Raw genomic sequence first — 14,114 nt, 5'->3', positions numbered from 1 at the left:
TAGAAATGATAAATAATGAATTCAAAGGGCTATATAATAATTCAAAATACAAAACACTGGGTCAGCGACCCAGGACCGTGACAAGATCCAGGTTGAAGACAAAAGGTGACTGTGCTTTTGAGGTTGTGAAAGATGGCATACAAAACCTGAACAGGTGGTTCAAACTACAAAATCTTCTTGTTGTAAAAATTGTAAAAAAAATAAAATAAAATAAAAATCTTTACATCTGTTAGGCTGAAATATGACATGCTTTTGAAGGCTAACTGGTCTTCCTCTTTTCCTCCTGCCTATCTGCTCCATCTTTAGCATCCTTTGTTTAGTGTATTCACTTTCCCTCCTTTCCAGAAACCATCTCAACCCTGCATCTCTAACTTTGTCTCCAAACTGCTCAACCTAAGCTGTCCCACTGATACAATGCTCCTGGCCTTGCTTCCCTCCCACTTGATCTCCTGCACACACAATATTTCTACTTTTCTTCTCTCCATCACATCAGCCACCTCCCTGTCTTCAAACAGTAGCACAGGATGGACCAGGACCCTGTTGGCCAGCAGTGCCAGAGGTTGACACAGGCTGACAAATTTTAATGACTTCAGAAAAATATATCAAATGTTTCTCATTGGACAGGACACATGAGCAGCCCCACTTTCTTTGTTTTCCTGTCCCTGTGTACTTACCACGTGTCTCTGTGTATATATATATATATGTAAATATGAGTGTTTAAAGGATTACATGCCAGAGGTCAAGTGGAGCTGGATCAACATGAGAGCAATACAGACTAAGGAAATGGTGTACAATCAGCTGATGAATGTTGCAGACTGGGGTCGTCACTCCTGATCCAATTTATATTGTTGAGATGGGACCTGTGGTAGGACTTGACCTAAGCAGCTAAAGAAAGGCAGGAGACAGATGCTGTCCAGTGTAGCGAGTGATTTATTCACCATTTTGTGACTAAACAATATTTACAAAAAATAAATAAGAAACTCAACTCCATAGTTAAGTCAGTACAAATAAACATAACTGAACTTAACTCAATAGAAACTGAAGTCAAAATGTACACAGCTACACTGACCTGGTCCTTTTCCCCCAAACACCTGCGTTCATCTGCTTAAACAATACAATCTCACCCTGGACTATTCCATTAGGTTGGTAAGTCTAACATTTCTATACTCAAACGTATACTGCTACTCTTTCCTAGCAATAAAAACTCTACGGTGTAATCAATACATATTACAATAATAAATCCATTTCTCTATAAAGACACTCTAAAATCAACTTTAATTGCAAAGATTCTCCCCCTTCTTCACCTGGTCTCTTCCTGTGACCTCAGATTAACCAGGAAGCTATAAATACAGGAAGTGAAACTACATTTTCTCCTTTTGTTCCTGGAGGACAGGTAGGTAAGGAGAGTTCAAACTAAACCAACAGTTGAAATCAATACCATGTTAACTTAACAAACTTTGTCGCAATTGATTTAAACCAAGATGTTATGTTATATAATCTGTAAAAGTGCAAAACATAAACATAACAAACAAAATGTTTGCCTATTACAGAATACATATGAGATATGGCTAAATCAAAACAAGAATGTTAACTAAGAATATGGACAAATGGTGTTCTCACCCACTTTGTCACAGGACCATTATTCCAGCTATACTGATCACCGCTTTTCTGCTGATGACTTGTTGCCAGGATAGAGAACATTTCTCCTGCTTACTGTCAAGCTCTTAAGGAAGACTAACTGATTGTGCTTGCATTTATTCATCCTGCTTGATAAGTTAAACACATTTTAATCTGGGAGTTGGTCAATATGTAGCCAACTCCCTCACAAATGCTGTTAAACTGGCTCTGACTTGTTCACACAGAGGCTGCCACTCTGTATATCATCCTGGCTGATTTAGGGATTTATTACTTTTGTTTGATAGAACCATACAGGTGGCTGCATCAGATTTCTCTGTAGCTTTGTAGTAAATTTATGTTCACTTTAGTTATTGTTTAATGAATCTTCTTAATATTAAGTGAAATGTTAAGTTGACTTACAGAATAGACATTAATCTTTGAACTGGTTTTGAATCGGGATCGGTAATGAGCATTTTGGCTCTTACCACCCCAAACTTGTGTAGATTTGTTTCAAAAATGTAACACAGACTCATTGCCTTTATTTTACATGGACCTATCAAGCTAACTGAGTAGTTACAATCTGTAGTCATCCTGTTTTATGTTTTATGTTGAGACCTTGAGAAGGGACGTCATGTCTCTGATTAACAAAGCCAGGCTTTCTTTGTATTAGCTGGCTTTGCTAGACCCAGTTCCACTTTAACCCAGCCTCTGTGGTACACACACTGAGCATGCTCACATAATTTGACTCTTCCTCTGCACAAAATGGATTGATTGAGCACCACCTACTCCAATCAGACATTATCATAGGAGCAGTCAAAAATTATTTAAAAAATATATATTTAACAGTACTTTTGCTGTTCTGCAAAAAAAAACCCAGAGTTATGCTGGAGACCCTCGATAACCTTGTGATTTGATGATCACAAACACAAGCTAAAAAAAATAAACTCGACACATTGCCTCAGATTCATTGTTACTCTCCCACAGCCTAATAAACGTGGAAATTGCAACAGTTTGTCACTCAACGAAAGTGAAATGAATTGCACTGAATGATGGATTTTCTCTAATCTGTGTTCACAGTAATGACAAGACTTGACAGCAGATTAGGAATAATCATAAAATATTTGTTTAGTTAAGGTAAAAAAATATATATATAAAATGTATAATATAAATTAACATAATAAAGACACTAATGAGGTGAAGTGTATTTCTGAGGTCATTCAACAACCGAGGAGCCCTGACGGCAAAAGCTGGGTCGTCTGCTGTCTTTAAGTGTGAGGTGGGAACAGTGTATCTGCCTGAGAATATGAAGCTACGTATTGGTTGGTAAGAGAACAGCAGTTTGAGGAGTTGTTTTCCATTTCCACCCACTTATTAATTTTCTCTCCAGCTCCAGTGATACATCTCCACAAATATCAGGACAGATACACACAATTATTTGGCAAAAATGAGCAGAAAATGAAATTCAAACTAGTTTTTTCTGTGACATATCGAATCTGTCAAACTATGCTTTTTTTTCTTAACCTATTCATCATCACTGAGGTCACGCCGCTTTCCTGTTCATCTTTGGCACCCGCACTTTTTGAGAATAAAGGCCTTTTTAGACGAGAATGTCAGTCAGTCGTGCTCTGCAGCGATTGTTATGCAGCGCACGTGTTTGTGTGCGTGCAGATGTGAGACCGTGTCACATGAGGAACGGCAGACAAAAGAGTCGTGTGGCTGAGGTTCATCAGCGCGGACGCAGGGTTTGTGACACTGGACTGGCCGTCTCTTTTTCCCTTTCACCCTCTGTCTGTCTCACACCTTTCATATCTGCAGCTTATGGTGAAAACAAAGACTAACCCAAACAGGATTTTTTTTTTAGGCCAGTGCAGATATCGGAATTTAAATGTTTTATAATAATAAAATATTTTGTTATAAGGTACAATGAAGCTACTGTAAAGGCAGTGTCCATACTTTATTTGACTTTAAAGGCCCGCTATGCCTGATGACGTCAGCTACGTTCTTTCTTCTACGTTTGTGTGTGGCAATGAAGTTTTAAAATATTATCGCTCCTAGTTTATAGCGGTCACAGTGGGCGTCACTGCAGGGTGAGATTGTAACACCTCACAGATGTCAGATGATCTGACACACACAGACACACACACACACACACACACAGACGAGGATCACACACACACCTGCAAAGTGTGAACCTTACTGAGCCGAATCTTCACAACATTTTTATTGAATTAATCACACTTTGATGTCATATACTAACCTTTACCAGAGCAGGTCAGTATATGACATTTTTTAAGTGTTAGACAAAGCAGTGGCATAAAGTTTAGGTTACAGTCTTGCTAAAAGAAAGGCACAAGTCATCTACAGGTGGCACCAAGCCCACATTTAAATGGCTTTTAACATTTTTGTTTTGCAGTATTTAGATGTTGTTTTTCCATTTCATTCAACTTTAAATACTTTTCTGTCTTGTGCTCTCATTTATCTTTTTATCGCTTGCTGAGAGTTAATTATTGTCTTCTCGTTATCACTGTTTTTCTTTAGGGCCATTAAAAGAAAAACCTATTTTTCCAATGAGCTTCCTGCTTGGACTCCAGGTTGACAGCACCTAGGGAACATTTGTCTAAAGAATGACAAATAAGGCTACAAAGCAAACAGAGACTCTCTCATCTCAGATTGTCACTTGCAGTAGTGCTTGTCCTCCACCTGCTTCCTTCTTTTCATTCTTGCCTCTTCTTTTCTTCTTTTTTTTTGCATCAGTTTTAATTTCCATGCATGCTTAAAATCTGCAAACTGAGGAAATTAAGAACATTTAGGACATTTCTGTGCACTAAAAATAGCTTACTATTCATCTATAAGAATGCTGAATGAGTTACCCAAAGATTTACTCTTAGCTGTAATAAATAAGCTTTTCTCATATGTTTTATTCACATCAGTGTTTGCAACCAGGTTAAATCACATTTCCATAATAGAAATGGTAAATGTAATCTCTAGCTGATAGTACTGAATGACATGGTGCACATGCACTCTTAACCAGAAAAAACCAATATAATCAGATTTAAATTAAAGATGAGCCCAACTAAAATCAAACATTGCCTCGACACCACTGTTTGTGATGATTTAGAGAGCTAACCCGTTAATTAACATTAAGTAAGAAAAAGAAAGAAAAAATAAAAATCAATGAAGACAATAATTACAACCCATTAAATTTGTTTTTTATGATATTTTTAAGGAAGGCAGAAAAAGAAACAGTAGCATAGAGTGGAAGTTAAGAAAAATCTAAGCTTTAAATTCAATATCTATCATTTTTATCTTGTTTATTTTAACTTGTCCTGTTTTCTGTATTGTATACAAATAAAGTAAAAAAAATGTAAAAGCTGTGAATTCAGTAAAAGATATTTAAAGGACTTCAGTATCTTAGTTGCTCTCTTGCGGCAAAGGTACCCCCTGAATGCAATGCTGCAAAGTCAATAACCTACCTCGTTTTGTTTTGTTTTTTAATTATGTTAGTATCAGCCTAAAGCACTTACAATCTTACAAGACACCAAATGTTTTCAGTGCTTTTATAAAGTTTCCGACAATAATCATTACCTATGTTAAACATTTGTCTTCTGTAATAATGTGTGAGTAATGAGTGCATACTCAAACTTGATATTACTGCACAAGAGAAATAACTCCACGTACGTCATCGTCATCAATCTGAAAGACGATGACGCGTGTGAGAGGAAGGGAGGCAGGTTGTTGAGTGAACTAGTGTCTAGGGCTATATAAGGTCCACTCCCAAAGAGGGAAGAAGAAAAGAACGCAAAGCAGACTGATAGAAGCAGCTTTCCCAGTTTGAGAGTCTGCGAGAGCATTTTCCTGACAGAGAAACAAGGAAACGAGCGGGACCTGCAGCACACCTCAGACCTGAGCCCAGCTGACTCCCACCTGTGCACCTCAAACCAGGCAGTTTAATTTCAGGACAGGTGAGCAATGCTCTGGAGACTGACTCTCGCCGTGGCTGTGGTGTGTGTCGGCAGCCTGTGCAGCTGTGAGAACGCTGATGTGATGAACAGACTGATCGTACCGAGGGACTATGGGGTGAAACTGTGTGGGAGAGAGTTCATCAGAGCGGTCATCTTCACCTGCGGTGGCTCCCGGTGGAGACGGTCCACGGAGGGGGACTTGGGTGAGTTAATGCTGCTATACTTTCACTAACTGTTTAATTTGTGTGCACTAATTAGACATACAGATGTATTTTTTTTTTTTAAAATTAAACTACAGTGAATAGCAGAGAGATAAACTGTGAAGAGTGTGACAAATTGATTTATCATTAAGACTAAAGATGCTCCACAGGTGGAGGACTGTGAAAGACTTCCTGTTAAATTTTGACCTATGGCACTTTGGAATGAGTTCAGGCTGTTTTTATTAGTTGATGATCCCTGGCACATGTATAGCACGACAGTTCAGCACCACAGTCAGCTCCTTTTAGTGACTACTTTCCATTATTCTCCTATTTTCTTTGTCTTTTCTGGCCTACAGTAAACTTTCCCGCGTTTGAGGTCGTTGATCATTTTTTTTTGTGTCTCTAGATCTGTTCCAGTGGAGTTCCCTCCCTGATGTTAAAGTGGAGGAGAGCCAGCACACCTGGCAACGTGGTGCAGACCTCGCAGAAAACCACTCTCCTCTTCACACTGCTTCCTCTTACTCCCTGGCAGACCTCCTGGCTCTTTACGGGTCCACAGGTGACAGACAGCAGCAGCAGCCGCTGAGTCTCCCGGCCCCTCTGGGGGACTCCCAGATGTCTGCAGCTGCAGGTGAGCAAGACGGGACCCCGGGTTCAGCTGACTGGATCCTACCAAGCAAGAAGAAGAGGAACTTTTCACTTGGCGTGGCAGGGATGTGCTGTAACCAGGGCTGCACCAAGAATGATATCGGACGCTTGTGCTGAGGCAGGAAGCAGGGTGGGTGGGTGCTGGCACGGGGCTCGTTCATGGAGCCATTATGATGAGCAGTAATGGACAGTGTACAGAAAACGTCTGGTGTTGATTAAGCTGTTCCCACTCATGCTGTATTGTACAAGAAAAACATTCCCCCAGCTTCACGTCTTCTTCATTCTCCTCTCCTTTGATATTTTGTTTAACCCATCTGTACGTATATGTCGTTATCTTTGTCAATAAATTTTAAATACTGTAATATATGACATATTGAGCAACATCAGATTTTTTCTGTCTATATTTTGGCCTGTCGACTCTCAGACCACATTCATGAAATGCATTCATACTAACACTGGACAGTATTGTACATTAATGTCATTTAGGCTGCCGTGAACTTATTGCTGGCCTTGTTCACAGCATTAAACCACCCTGATGATTTTCTCTAAACAGCCCGAGGATAATACTCCACAGGAGCAGGGTTTTTGTCCTTTTAACACTGTTGCACCCACCTAAACCCATTCAGCCTCAATAAAATAAACATAAAAATATCTCAAATCTTGCTGGCAATCATGGAGTTTACACATTAATTTCACATTAAAAAACACTCTTAGATGGAGCTATGGCTGCTGTATGACTTGTCTACTAAAAAAGCACAAACACCTTACATATATAAACTTCACATCTTCAGATATTTACATGTAAACCAGCAGAGCATAGTTTAAATGGCAGCCTGTCTGAAACAAACTACAATTAAAAACAAATAAGGAAAAAGAAACATCAGTTGAATTTTTTTGAGCTTTTTACGAAAATCTTTGGATACAAAATGATACAAACTTCACAGAAGAATCATATTTGATATACATACATCACAACAATACTGGTATGGAAAAAAGATGACTCCCAAACATTTTGCAATTTAAAAAAAAACAGAATAACCTGACAATCGTCAAGTATCATGAAAGAAATATTCAGGGGGCCTATAGGGAGGTTAAAACACAGGAGAACACACACATTTAAAGTGTACACTGTCTCATTGCTAATAATACATTTATTTGAGTTTCACACCAGAAAACGACTTGAAAAGAGAGCATTTGGGATTAGAAACGAAGAGAAAACAGTCTGTCTTCCACAAACATTGACCGACAATCTTAAACCTAATACGAAATCACGTAACACACAAGCTGGATCTTTAAATAGATGTCAAAGTATAAAACGAAAACGTGACCACAAAATCGAATCAGTTTTTCTATTAAAAGGCACGACTGGCAACGAGTCTCCTGCAGAAAATAAAGGCACTTCCCATCATTACTTTCCCTCCAGGTGCAAAAAAATCAACTTTACATCACTTTACATATCTACAAACTGCACAAGCTTAAAACTTCATACTGTATTATTAAAATACACCAGTTTAATAATAAAGGTTTCACAAAGTAATGGCTGCTTTTCACTGAAACAAAAATTACACTGAGTTTATGATAGTTTGGGGTTTTTTCCCAATGCCTTGTGAAATTTTAACTGTGACCTCAATGAAATAGCATAACCTGCCCCTTATAAACAAGGAGTCGGCTCATTCCTTCAGTCGCCTCACAGGTTCTCAGCACAGACACATTCAAAACTGTCACTTCCACTGTAGAAGCAGAAATCTCGTCAATATCGCAATGGTGGATCTCCTCCTTACAGACATGGATAAAAACCCTAAAAAAAAATCTATATGGGCATCGGCAGGAAGAAATCTGCTCATTCAAGTAGAGCTGCTCATGAGCACGTGCACAGCGGTTCAGCTCTGGCGATTAAGGCTCAGTGATGTGAAGAATGCAGAGCCTTTGTTCCCTCATAGTCTCTTTTCTTATGCAAAAAAAGCTTTCTGCTTATTTTACAGCTTTAAAGGTACACAGTAACTGCTGCTTGTTGGTGCTTGTTCTTTTCACATTCTTGGAAAAAACACTGACTTTCACACTGAAACTTTTATCGCCTCTCTCCAGTCAATCACTGTTTTAATTTCAGCGTTTAAAACGCAACACGTGCAAACACATCAAAGAAAACAATTCGTCCCAGGGTGAAATCTTCCCGAAAGCACCGGAAGTGTAGTGTACTCGTTCATCAGTTCATGTGAATACTTCATGTGACCATAGAAAGAAGATTAACATCACTTCAACTCCAAACTGCAGTAAATCAGACACTTTGTTGTTCTGCTCAGGTCAGAGAGGACTGACTCACGCGACTCAACGCCTAAAGTTCAAAGGTTCACGGATCGATGCTCCTCATCTATCCTCGCTGTCTCGTACAGTCTCCACACTATGGATTAATGTCTTGAAAGTAGGCCGCAGTTTAGGGTCATTGCTCCAGCACTCCATCATAATCTTGTGAATCTGTGGAGGCATCAGGACAGCATTATTTACACAGTTCTAAGAAAACAAAAGAGATGAAGTGTTACTAATGAAGTCTTCTGTAGGAACCCAGCAGTTTTAGGGGTGAGCTATGGAAGATAAAAGCTCCAACCAAGTACCAGCAATGTGTATCTAATAAAATGGCTGTTGAACACAAGCTAAACTGTGTGTGCATCTAACTCAAAGCTTCATTTTACACGGTCTTCTGGCTTAGTTCACTGTTGTTGAGATATGATTTTCATCTTAGCTGATCTTAATCCTCTCAGGGTCTCCAGGCCACTGAGGACTATGTTTAATACGTTCTTTACTCCACATGAATTTCTTATGTGAGACTCACGTTGTTAAACTTAATAAGCAAGTTATATCTGTGTTGGCTTTGAACCACAAGACATTTTATCAAAACAATGAGCAGCTTATGGTGAGGCTGAAGAAAGTAACAGACCTGTGTAGGACACATATCAGGTGCAGGCAGCCTATAGCCATTTCTTAGGAGGTCAATCAAATGGTAGACAATCATCTGGCCCTGCTTTTCATTGCCCATTTTATTCATAAAGACCTAAAACAGAAGAAAATTCATTGTGTTTGGTTAAGAAAAAGCAGTATGCTTCAAAAAAAATGAAAAAAAATGAAGTGGTTCCTGTTTTTGAGTACATTGCACAGAGTGCTCAATCAACTGATTCTTTAACCCACGCTGCAGCCTAATTATAGTGAGGGTTGTTTTCCAAATCAACTGAGCAATTGAGACAAGTGACCAAGAAATTAAAAGTAAAATGAGGGAAACACTTAGCAGAACTAGAAAAAAAAAAAAACACAGTACCACTGGTGGGCTGCAGTTCTTGTCGCTGTAAGTGAAGAGTTCATAGAGGACGACCCCAAAACTCCAAACGTCTGAAGCCACAGAGAATTTGCTCTCTGTCAGCGACTCAGGAGCATACCTGCAAGACACCACCGCACATTCAAGACTCAAGCATATATATAACGCAACCCATACACAGATTGCATATAAAAGACGGACGTTATACCGCATTTAAAGCCTCAACTCGATGTTGCTAGAAACAGAAACCGAGGACACTGCAGGCTCAAATCAAAACCTCAAACCAATCAAAAAGTAGCCAAACCATAGAGATTCTCTGATCTTGTCTTTTACTCCAGTTAATTTCCAAAGTCAATATCACAATATGATGTTAAACTTTAAATAAAGACCATTAAACCACGAGGAACATGTTTATTGAGGTCATACAGGAGGAGCAGTAGCGTTGTTTTCTCATAGAGTTCTATACAATCAGACTTGGTTCTGTGTCGCCCCCAGCTGGTCGTTATCAGGAAAAAAAACTATGTTCAATTAAGGCTGATCGGAAAGTCACATCTATGTTTTATGTACATTCCACTAAAAACATTTTTTAAAAATACAGCTGTCTGTTAAACGCAATCAAACAGAGATGAAGGTCTGACCGAAGACCATCGAAAGTGGATGCATAAAAACGAGTTCTAATCTTTTCCTCCACGTGGATCATGATTTTACTTAAAGCTCACAACTGTTAGAGTATTTAAAGAAAGGAAGTAACAGCTAGTAAAAGCAAAAGATATTAAGATAGGATTAAGCATGGTCCTCACCAGAAGATGGGGCTTTCCCCAGGCTCTCTGACAGTGTAGTAGTCTTTGTCCTGAGGAAGCACCTTGGTCAGACCAAAGTCACCGATCTTAACCCTCATCTCGCTCTCCACCAGAATGTTTCTTGTGGCCAGGTCTCTGTGAATGTAACGCTTAGTGCCAAGGTAGTCCATTCCCTGGAAGGAATTCATGTGTTACACCAAATGCATACATTTTGCAGCAGCTCCGAGAAGAACTGTGAAGGAGTGTTTTGCAAGCATCTCTGTATAGCACTGTGTTACCTTGCAAATCTGTGACGCGTAGTGCAACAGTTTCTTGGAATCAAATCTGTCCTTGTGTTTGATGAGATAATCTCTCAAGCTGCCATAGGGGAGATATTCCATGATCAACCGTAGGTTTCTTCGTCCTGCAGAGAAAAGGGAGTTGAGTTCGCTACTAGAGAAAGAGAATACGATGTGAGCAGTGGAGCGGAGGCCTCGCCTAAAGTGGGTTTTCTGAGCTAATTCAGATTTATTTGTTTCATTGGGCATGGTCACTGACGCCCCAGGCAGCAAATGTGTGGAAAACAGCATAATGCATTAGAAAATGTGCCGGGGTGGGAATATTAAATCAAGGAACAAGCAGCTCACGGAAGTTTGCATTAAATAAAAGAGAAAAAAAAGAAAAAACTGAATCTCTCGTCTTGACATTATTAAGGAAAATTACAGCACAACATAAATATACAAAAGAAACAATATTTTATACCAAAACAGCAACATTTACTAACTTTAATTATAAGCTGAAATAGAACCAACAGCGTTTAATTTTTTTATTGTAATCCAGGTTATCCAAGTCATAGGAGATGACGAGCAATGCAAGTGCACGTGCACAGTAATGTGAAAAAGCACACTGCTGATTTCTTTAAGTTTTTGCCTACAATATTTGTCACACTTACTGTTTCAGATGATCAAACACATTTTAATATTACACAACGATAACCTGAGTAAAGACAAAAAGCAGCTTTTAAATGATGATTTCATTGATTATGGGAGAAAAGCTATCCAACAGTACCAGGTCCTGTGTGGAAATATTTATTAATTAATTAAATCACCACATTTTTTGGAAAGCTGAATTTCATGCTGAGAAGATGAATTGAGGTTGGCTGAAAGAGCTCAAAAAGCAACACGTCCCTTAAAAACAGCTACGAAACAAAGTCACTGACGTCCATCGATGGTGAAAAGGATCAGTGGTGGACCTCGCCAGGACTGCCCAGCTTATCAAACTACTCCACGAGTGCACGGTTATCTTTGTCTAATATTTACATTTGTTGGATGATCTGAAACATTTAAGCGTGACGAATAAAATCTAAGCAATCAGAAAGTGGTCGCTTAATGTTTCATAACACCATAGCCAACAAACAATGTGCTCATACCTGCACTGTAGCACACTCCCTTGTATTTGACAATGTTTTCATGCTGAAGTGATTTAAGGATCTCAATTTCCCGCTCAAAGTCCCTGAGGTGCTCAGCTGTACTGTGCTGGAGTTTCTTCACAGCCACCACCTCCCCTGTGCTGTCCTGCAGCGGGTCGTACCGGCACATCTCCACGCTGCCAAAGTTCCCCTGAAGTGTGGGATCAAACGGACAAGAAACACGCATTTTAAAAGAGAAACGCTATAATTTACATCTATAATAAATAATTAGCACATTATAGTATTTTTGGATCTTCTCCAATGGAAACAAGAAGGTGATGACCCGGGGGGAGGAAATAATAACAAATAACTCACTATAAAAAAAGCTGTTTATAAATGGCTTTGTTTATGTACATAACAAATATACATTTATAATGACATGAGAAGGGAGTCCAACTTTAAAAATAAGTGATGTGTGCATAGAGCATGTCTCACTTTGCCCAGCTGCTTGAGAAAAATGAGGTGCCGCTCCTCGAACTGTGACGGATCTTGGTTCTCGGAGGCCCACGGGAAGCCGAAGCCTCGTGCTCTGTTGGGCACCATGTCGCTCTCCACCAGCAGCTCATAGTCTGCAACAAACGGCCGTGTCACTTTCAACAACATCTGGGTGAAATAACGAGGGTGCTCAAGTGATGCATGGTCATCTTTCTCTGACACACATGACTCCATTCATGTTCCTACCTGGTGTGAAGAGACTGTTGAGATCTCGGATTATTGTTCTGAAGGAGGGCCGGTGTAAAGGCTCATAGTCCATACAGCTGTTTATCAGGTTGGCCAGCTCTGTCCATTTAGGAGCCGGCAGCTGGTGTCTGTCCTCATAGAACAAGTTTTTCTACAGAACAGGAAAGAACAAAATTAAGGACCTGATTGTTCTTGGCTTGGAAAAGAAGACATGTTTTTAAAAGTTTAACATTAACATTTTAAACCTGTCTTTTCACAACAGAAATTAGTGAATTTCACATGTTCAGGAATATAAAATAACAGACTGACCAGCCTCACATCTGTACAGTTAATTAGATCAAATCTAAGCCCCTCTAATGAACCTCATTATGTCTCAAAACCAAAGTGCTTAAATATTTTACAAAATGTATCAATGCATCTTTTGTTTTTTTGGGACCTTTGAGCAGTCCAGTGTGCTGAGAGGTTTGTCTCCACCGCTGCAGATCTCCCAAAGCGTGGTCCCGAAGCTCCACTTGTCTGTAGCTAAACTCAGGTTTTGAGGGTTTTCAATGCACTCAGGAGGCACCCATGGGATACGCTCCACTAGCACTGCAGGTCAGACATGTAAAGAGATGCAGGAATATAATAAATGTTGGAAATGCAGAGCAAAGATGGAGAAAAGGGAAGCAAAAGGTGACTAAATTATGTCCTCGTAGGTATCTCTGACAATCACACCGAGGAAAAACCATGCAGTGAACATCATTCCCACATCACACAGGTGTGAGGTGCAAGCCTCGGGACCACGATGTCGGCATTCTCACCTTCTCTGGGCAGCACGGTGATGCTGATACCGGGGTCACTGAGCTTGATGAAAGGAAGACTGCCTGTTTTCCGATCCTCCTCTCGAATCAGAAGGACATTCTTAGCACAAACATTCCCATGAATGACGTTTTTATCCTCCTGTGTTCAGTTACAATAGGGACAACATAAATATCAATGCAGCATTAGGAAAGTCCCAATGAAAGGTTTATTTCCATGTTGGTTTCTTTTTTCCCTTCATTTCAAAATGTGTAAATGTGTCCATAATCTTCAAATTTAAAAAAAATCTGTATGGGTCACACAGCATTAAGTTGCTAAGTCTTACCAGATAGTGCATAGCCCAGGAGAGCTGCTTGGCCACTTCCAGTTTCCAGGTGATGTTAACACAGCTTTTGTTCTTCTTCAGGTAGGTGTCCAGTGAACCAAATTTACCATACTCCTGCACCATCATGTCTGACCGGGAGATTGAGATTAGATCGTGTCACTTACTCATCTGCTTATGAAGAAACTCTTTTCAACAAATAAAGCACTAAATTAAGCAGTTTGTGCTTCACTGAAGATTGTGTTGAGTAGTAACGCACACGTGCTTACCCAGAGGTCTTCCCCTGTTACCATGTAAAATTCTCTGAGATTACCTCTTGTAGTGATTTCGAGGTG

At 39.6% G+C, this 14,114-nt stretch overlaps 2 protein-coding genes across 4 annotated transcripts in view; one reads left to right on the top strand and one right to left on the bottom strand.

The window, feature by feature from the left end:
- Nucleotides 1–1,320: 1,320 nt before the first annotated feature.
- rln1 (relaxin 1) lies at nucleotides 1,321–7,647 on the top strand. 2 transcript variants are annotated; one of them, XM_025909357.1, is made up of 3 exons: nucleotides 1,321–2,940; nucleotides 4,156–5,782; nucleotides 6,186–7,647. In XM_025909357.1, the coding sequence occupies exons 2-3, from the start codon at nucleotides 5,587–5,589 to the stop codon at nucleotides 6,542–6,544; spliced, it is 555 nt and encodes a 184-aa protein (XP_025765142.1). In that variant the 5' UTR covers nucleotides 1,321–2,940; nucleotides 4,156–5,586; the 3' UTR covers nucleotides 6,545–7,647. The 2 variants fall into 2 exon arrangements, with proteins under 2 accessions (XP_025765142.1, XP_025765143.1); XM_025909358.1 differs by lacking the exon at nucleotides 1,321–2,940 and having other exon boundaries at nucleotides 3,594–5,782.
- Nucleotides 7,526–14,114, bottom strand: part of jak2a (Janus kinase 2a) — a 37,965-nt gene continuing 31,376 nt past the window's right edge. For both annotated transcript variants that reach the window (XM_003444421.5, XM_019361172.2), the window contains 11 exons: nucleotides 13,783–13,910; nucleotides 13,460–13,598; nucleotides 13,096–13,247; nucleotides 12,660–12,810; nucleotides 12,414–12,547; nucleotides 11,940–12,129; nucleotides 10,810–10,934; nucleotides 10,532–10,704; nucleotides 9,735–9,852; nucleotides 9,360–9,473; nucleotides 7,526–8,899 (listed from right to left, as the gene is read on the bottom strand). In XM_003444421.5, coding sequence (XP_003444469.2) covers nucleotides 8,792–8,899; nucleotides 9,360–9,473; nucleotides 9,735–9,852; nucleotides 10,532–10,704; nucleotides 10,810–10,934; nucleotides 11,940–12,129; nucleotides 12,414–12,547; nucleotides 12,660–12,810; nucleotides 13,096–13,247; nucleotides 13,460–13,598; nucleotides 13,783–13,910 — 1,532 coding nt within the window. In that variant the 3' untranslated portion in view covers nucleotides 7,526–8,791. The remainder of the gene's footprint in view (nucleotides 8,900–9,359; nucleotides 9,474–9,734; nucleotides 9,853–10,531; nucleotides 10,705–10,809; nucleotides 10,935–11,939; nucleotides 12,130–12,413; nucleotides 12,548–12,659; nucleotides 12,811–13,095; nucleotides 13,248–13,459; nucleotides 13,599–13,782; nucleotides 13,911–14,114) is intronic.

This window comes from Oreochromis niloticus, linkage group LG7, assembly GCF_001858045.2.
Source record: "Oreochromis niloticus isolate F11D_XX linkage group LG7, O_niloticus_UMD_NMBU, whole genome shotgun sequence".
Lineage (NCBI taxonomy): Eukaryota > Metazoa > Chordata > Actinopteri > Cichliformes > Cichlidae > Oreochromis > Oreochromis niloticus.
This window is presented reverse-complemented; position numbering and strand designations above follow the sequence as displayed.

Excerpts from the sequence above, each read along its gene's own strand:
- rln1 (XM_025909357.1), top strand. The coding sequence starts at position 5,587 with ATGCTCTGGAGACTGACTCTCGCCGTGGCTGTGGTGTGTGTCGGCAGC. Across the intron at positions 5,783-6,185 it reads GTCCACGGAGGGGGACTTGG|ATCTGTTCCAGTGGAGTTCC; the intron begins GTGAGTTAATGC and ends TTGTGTCTCTAG.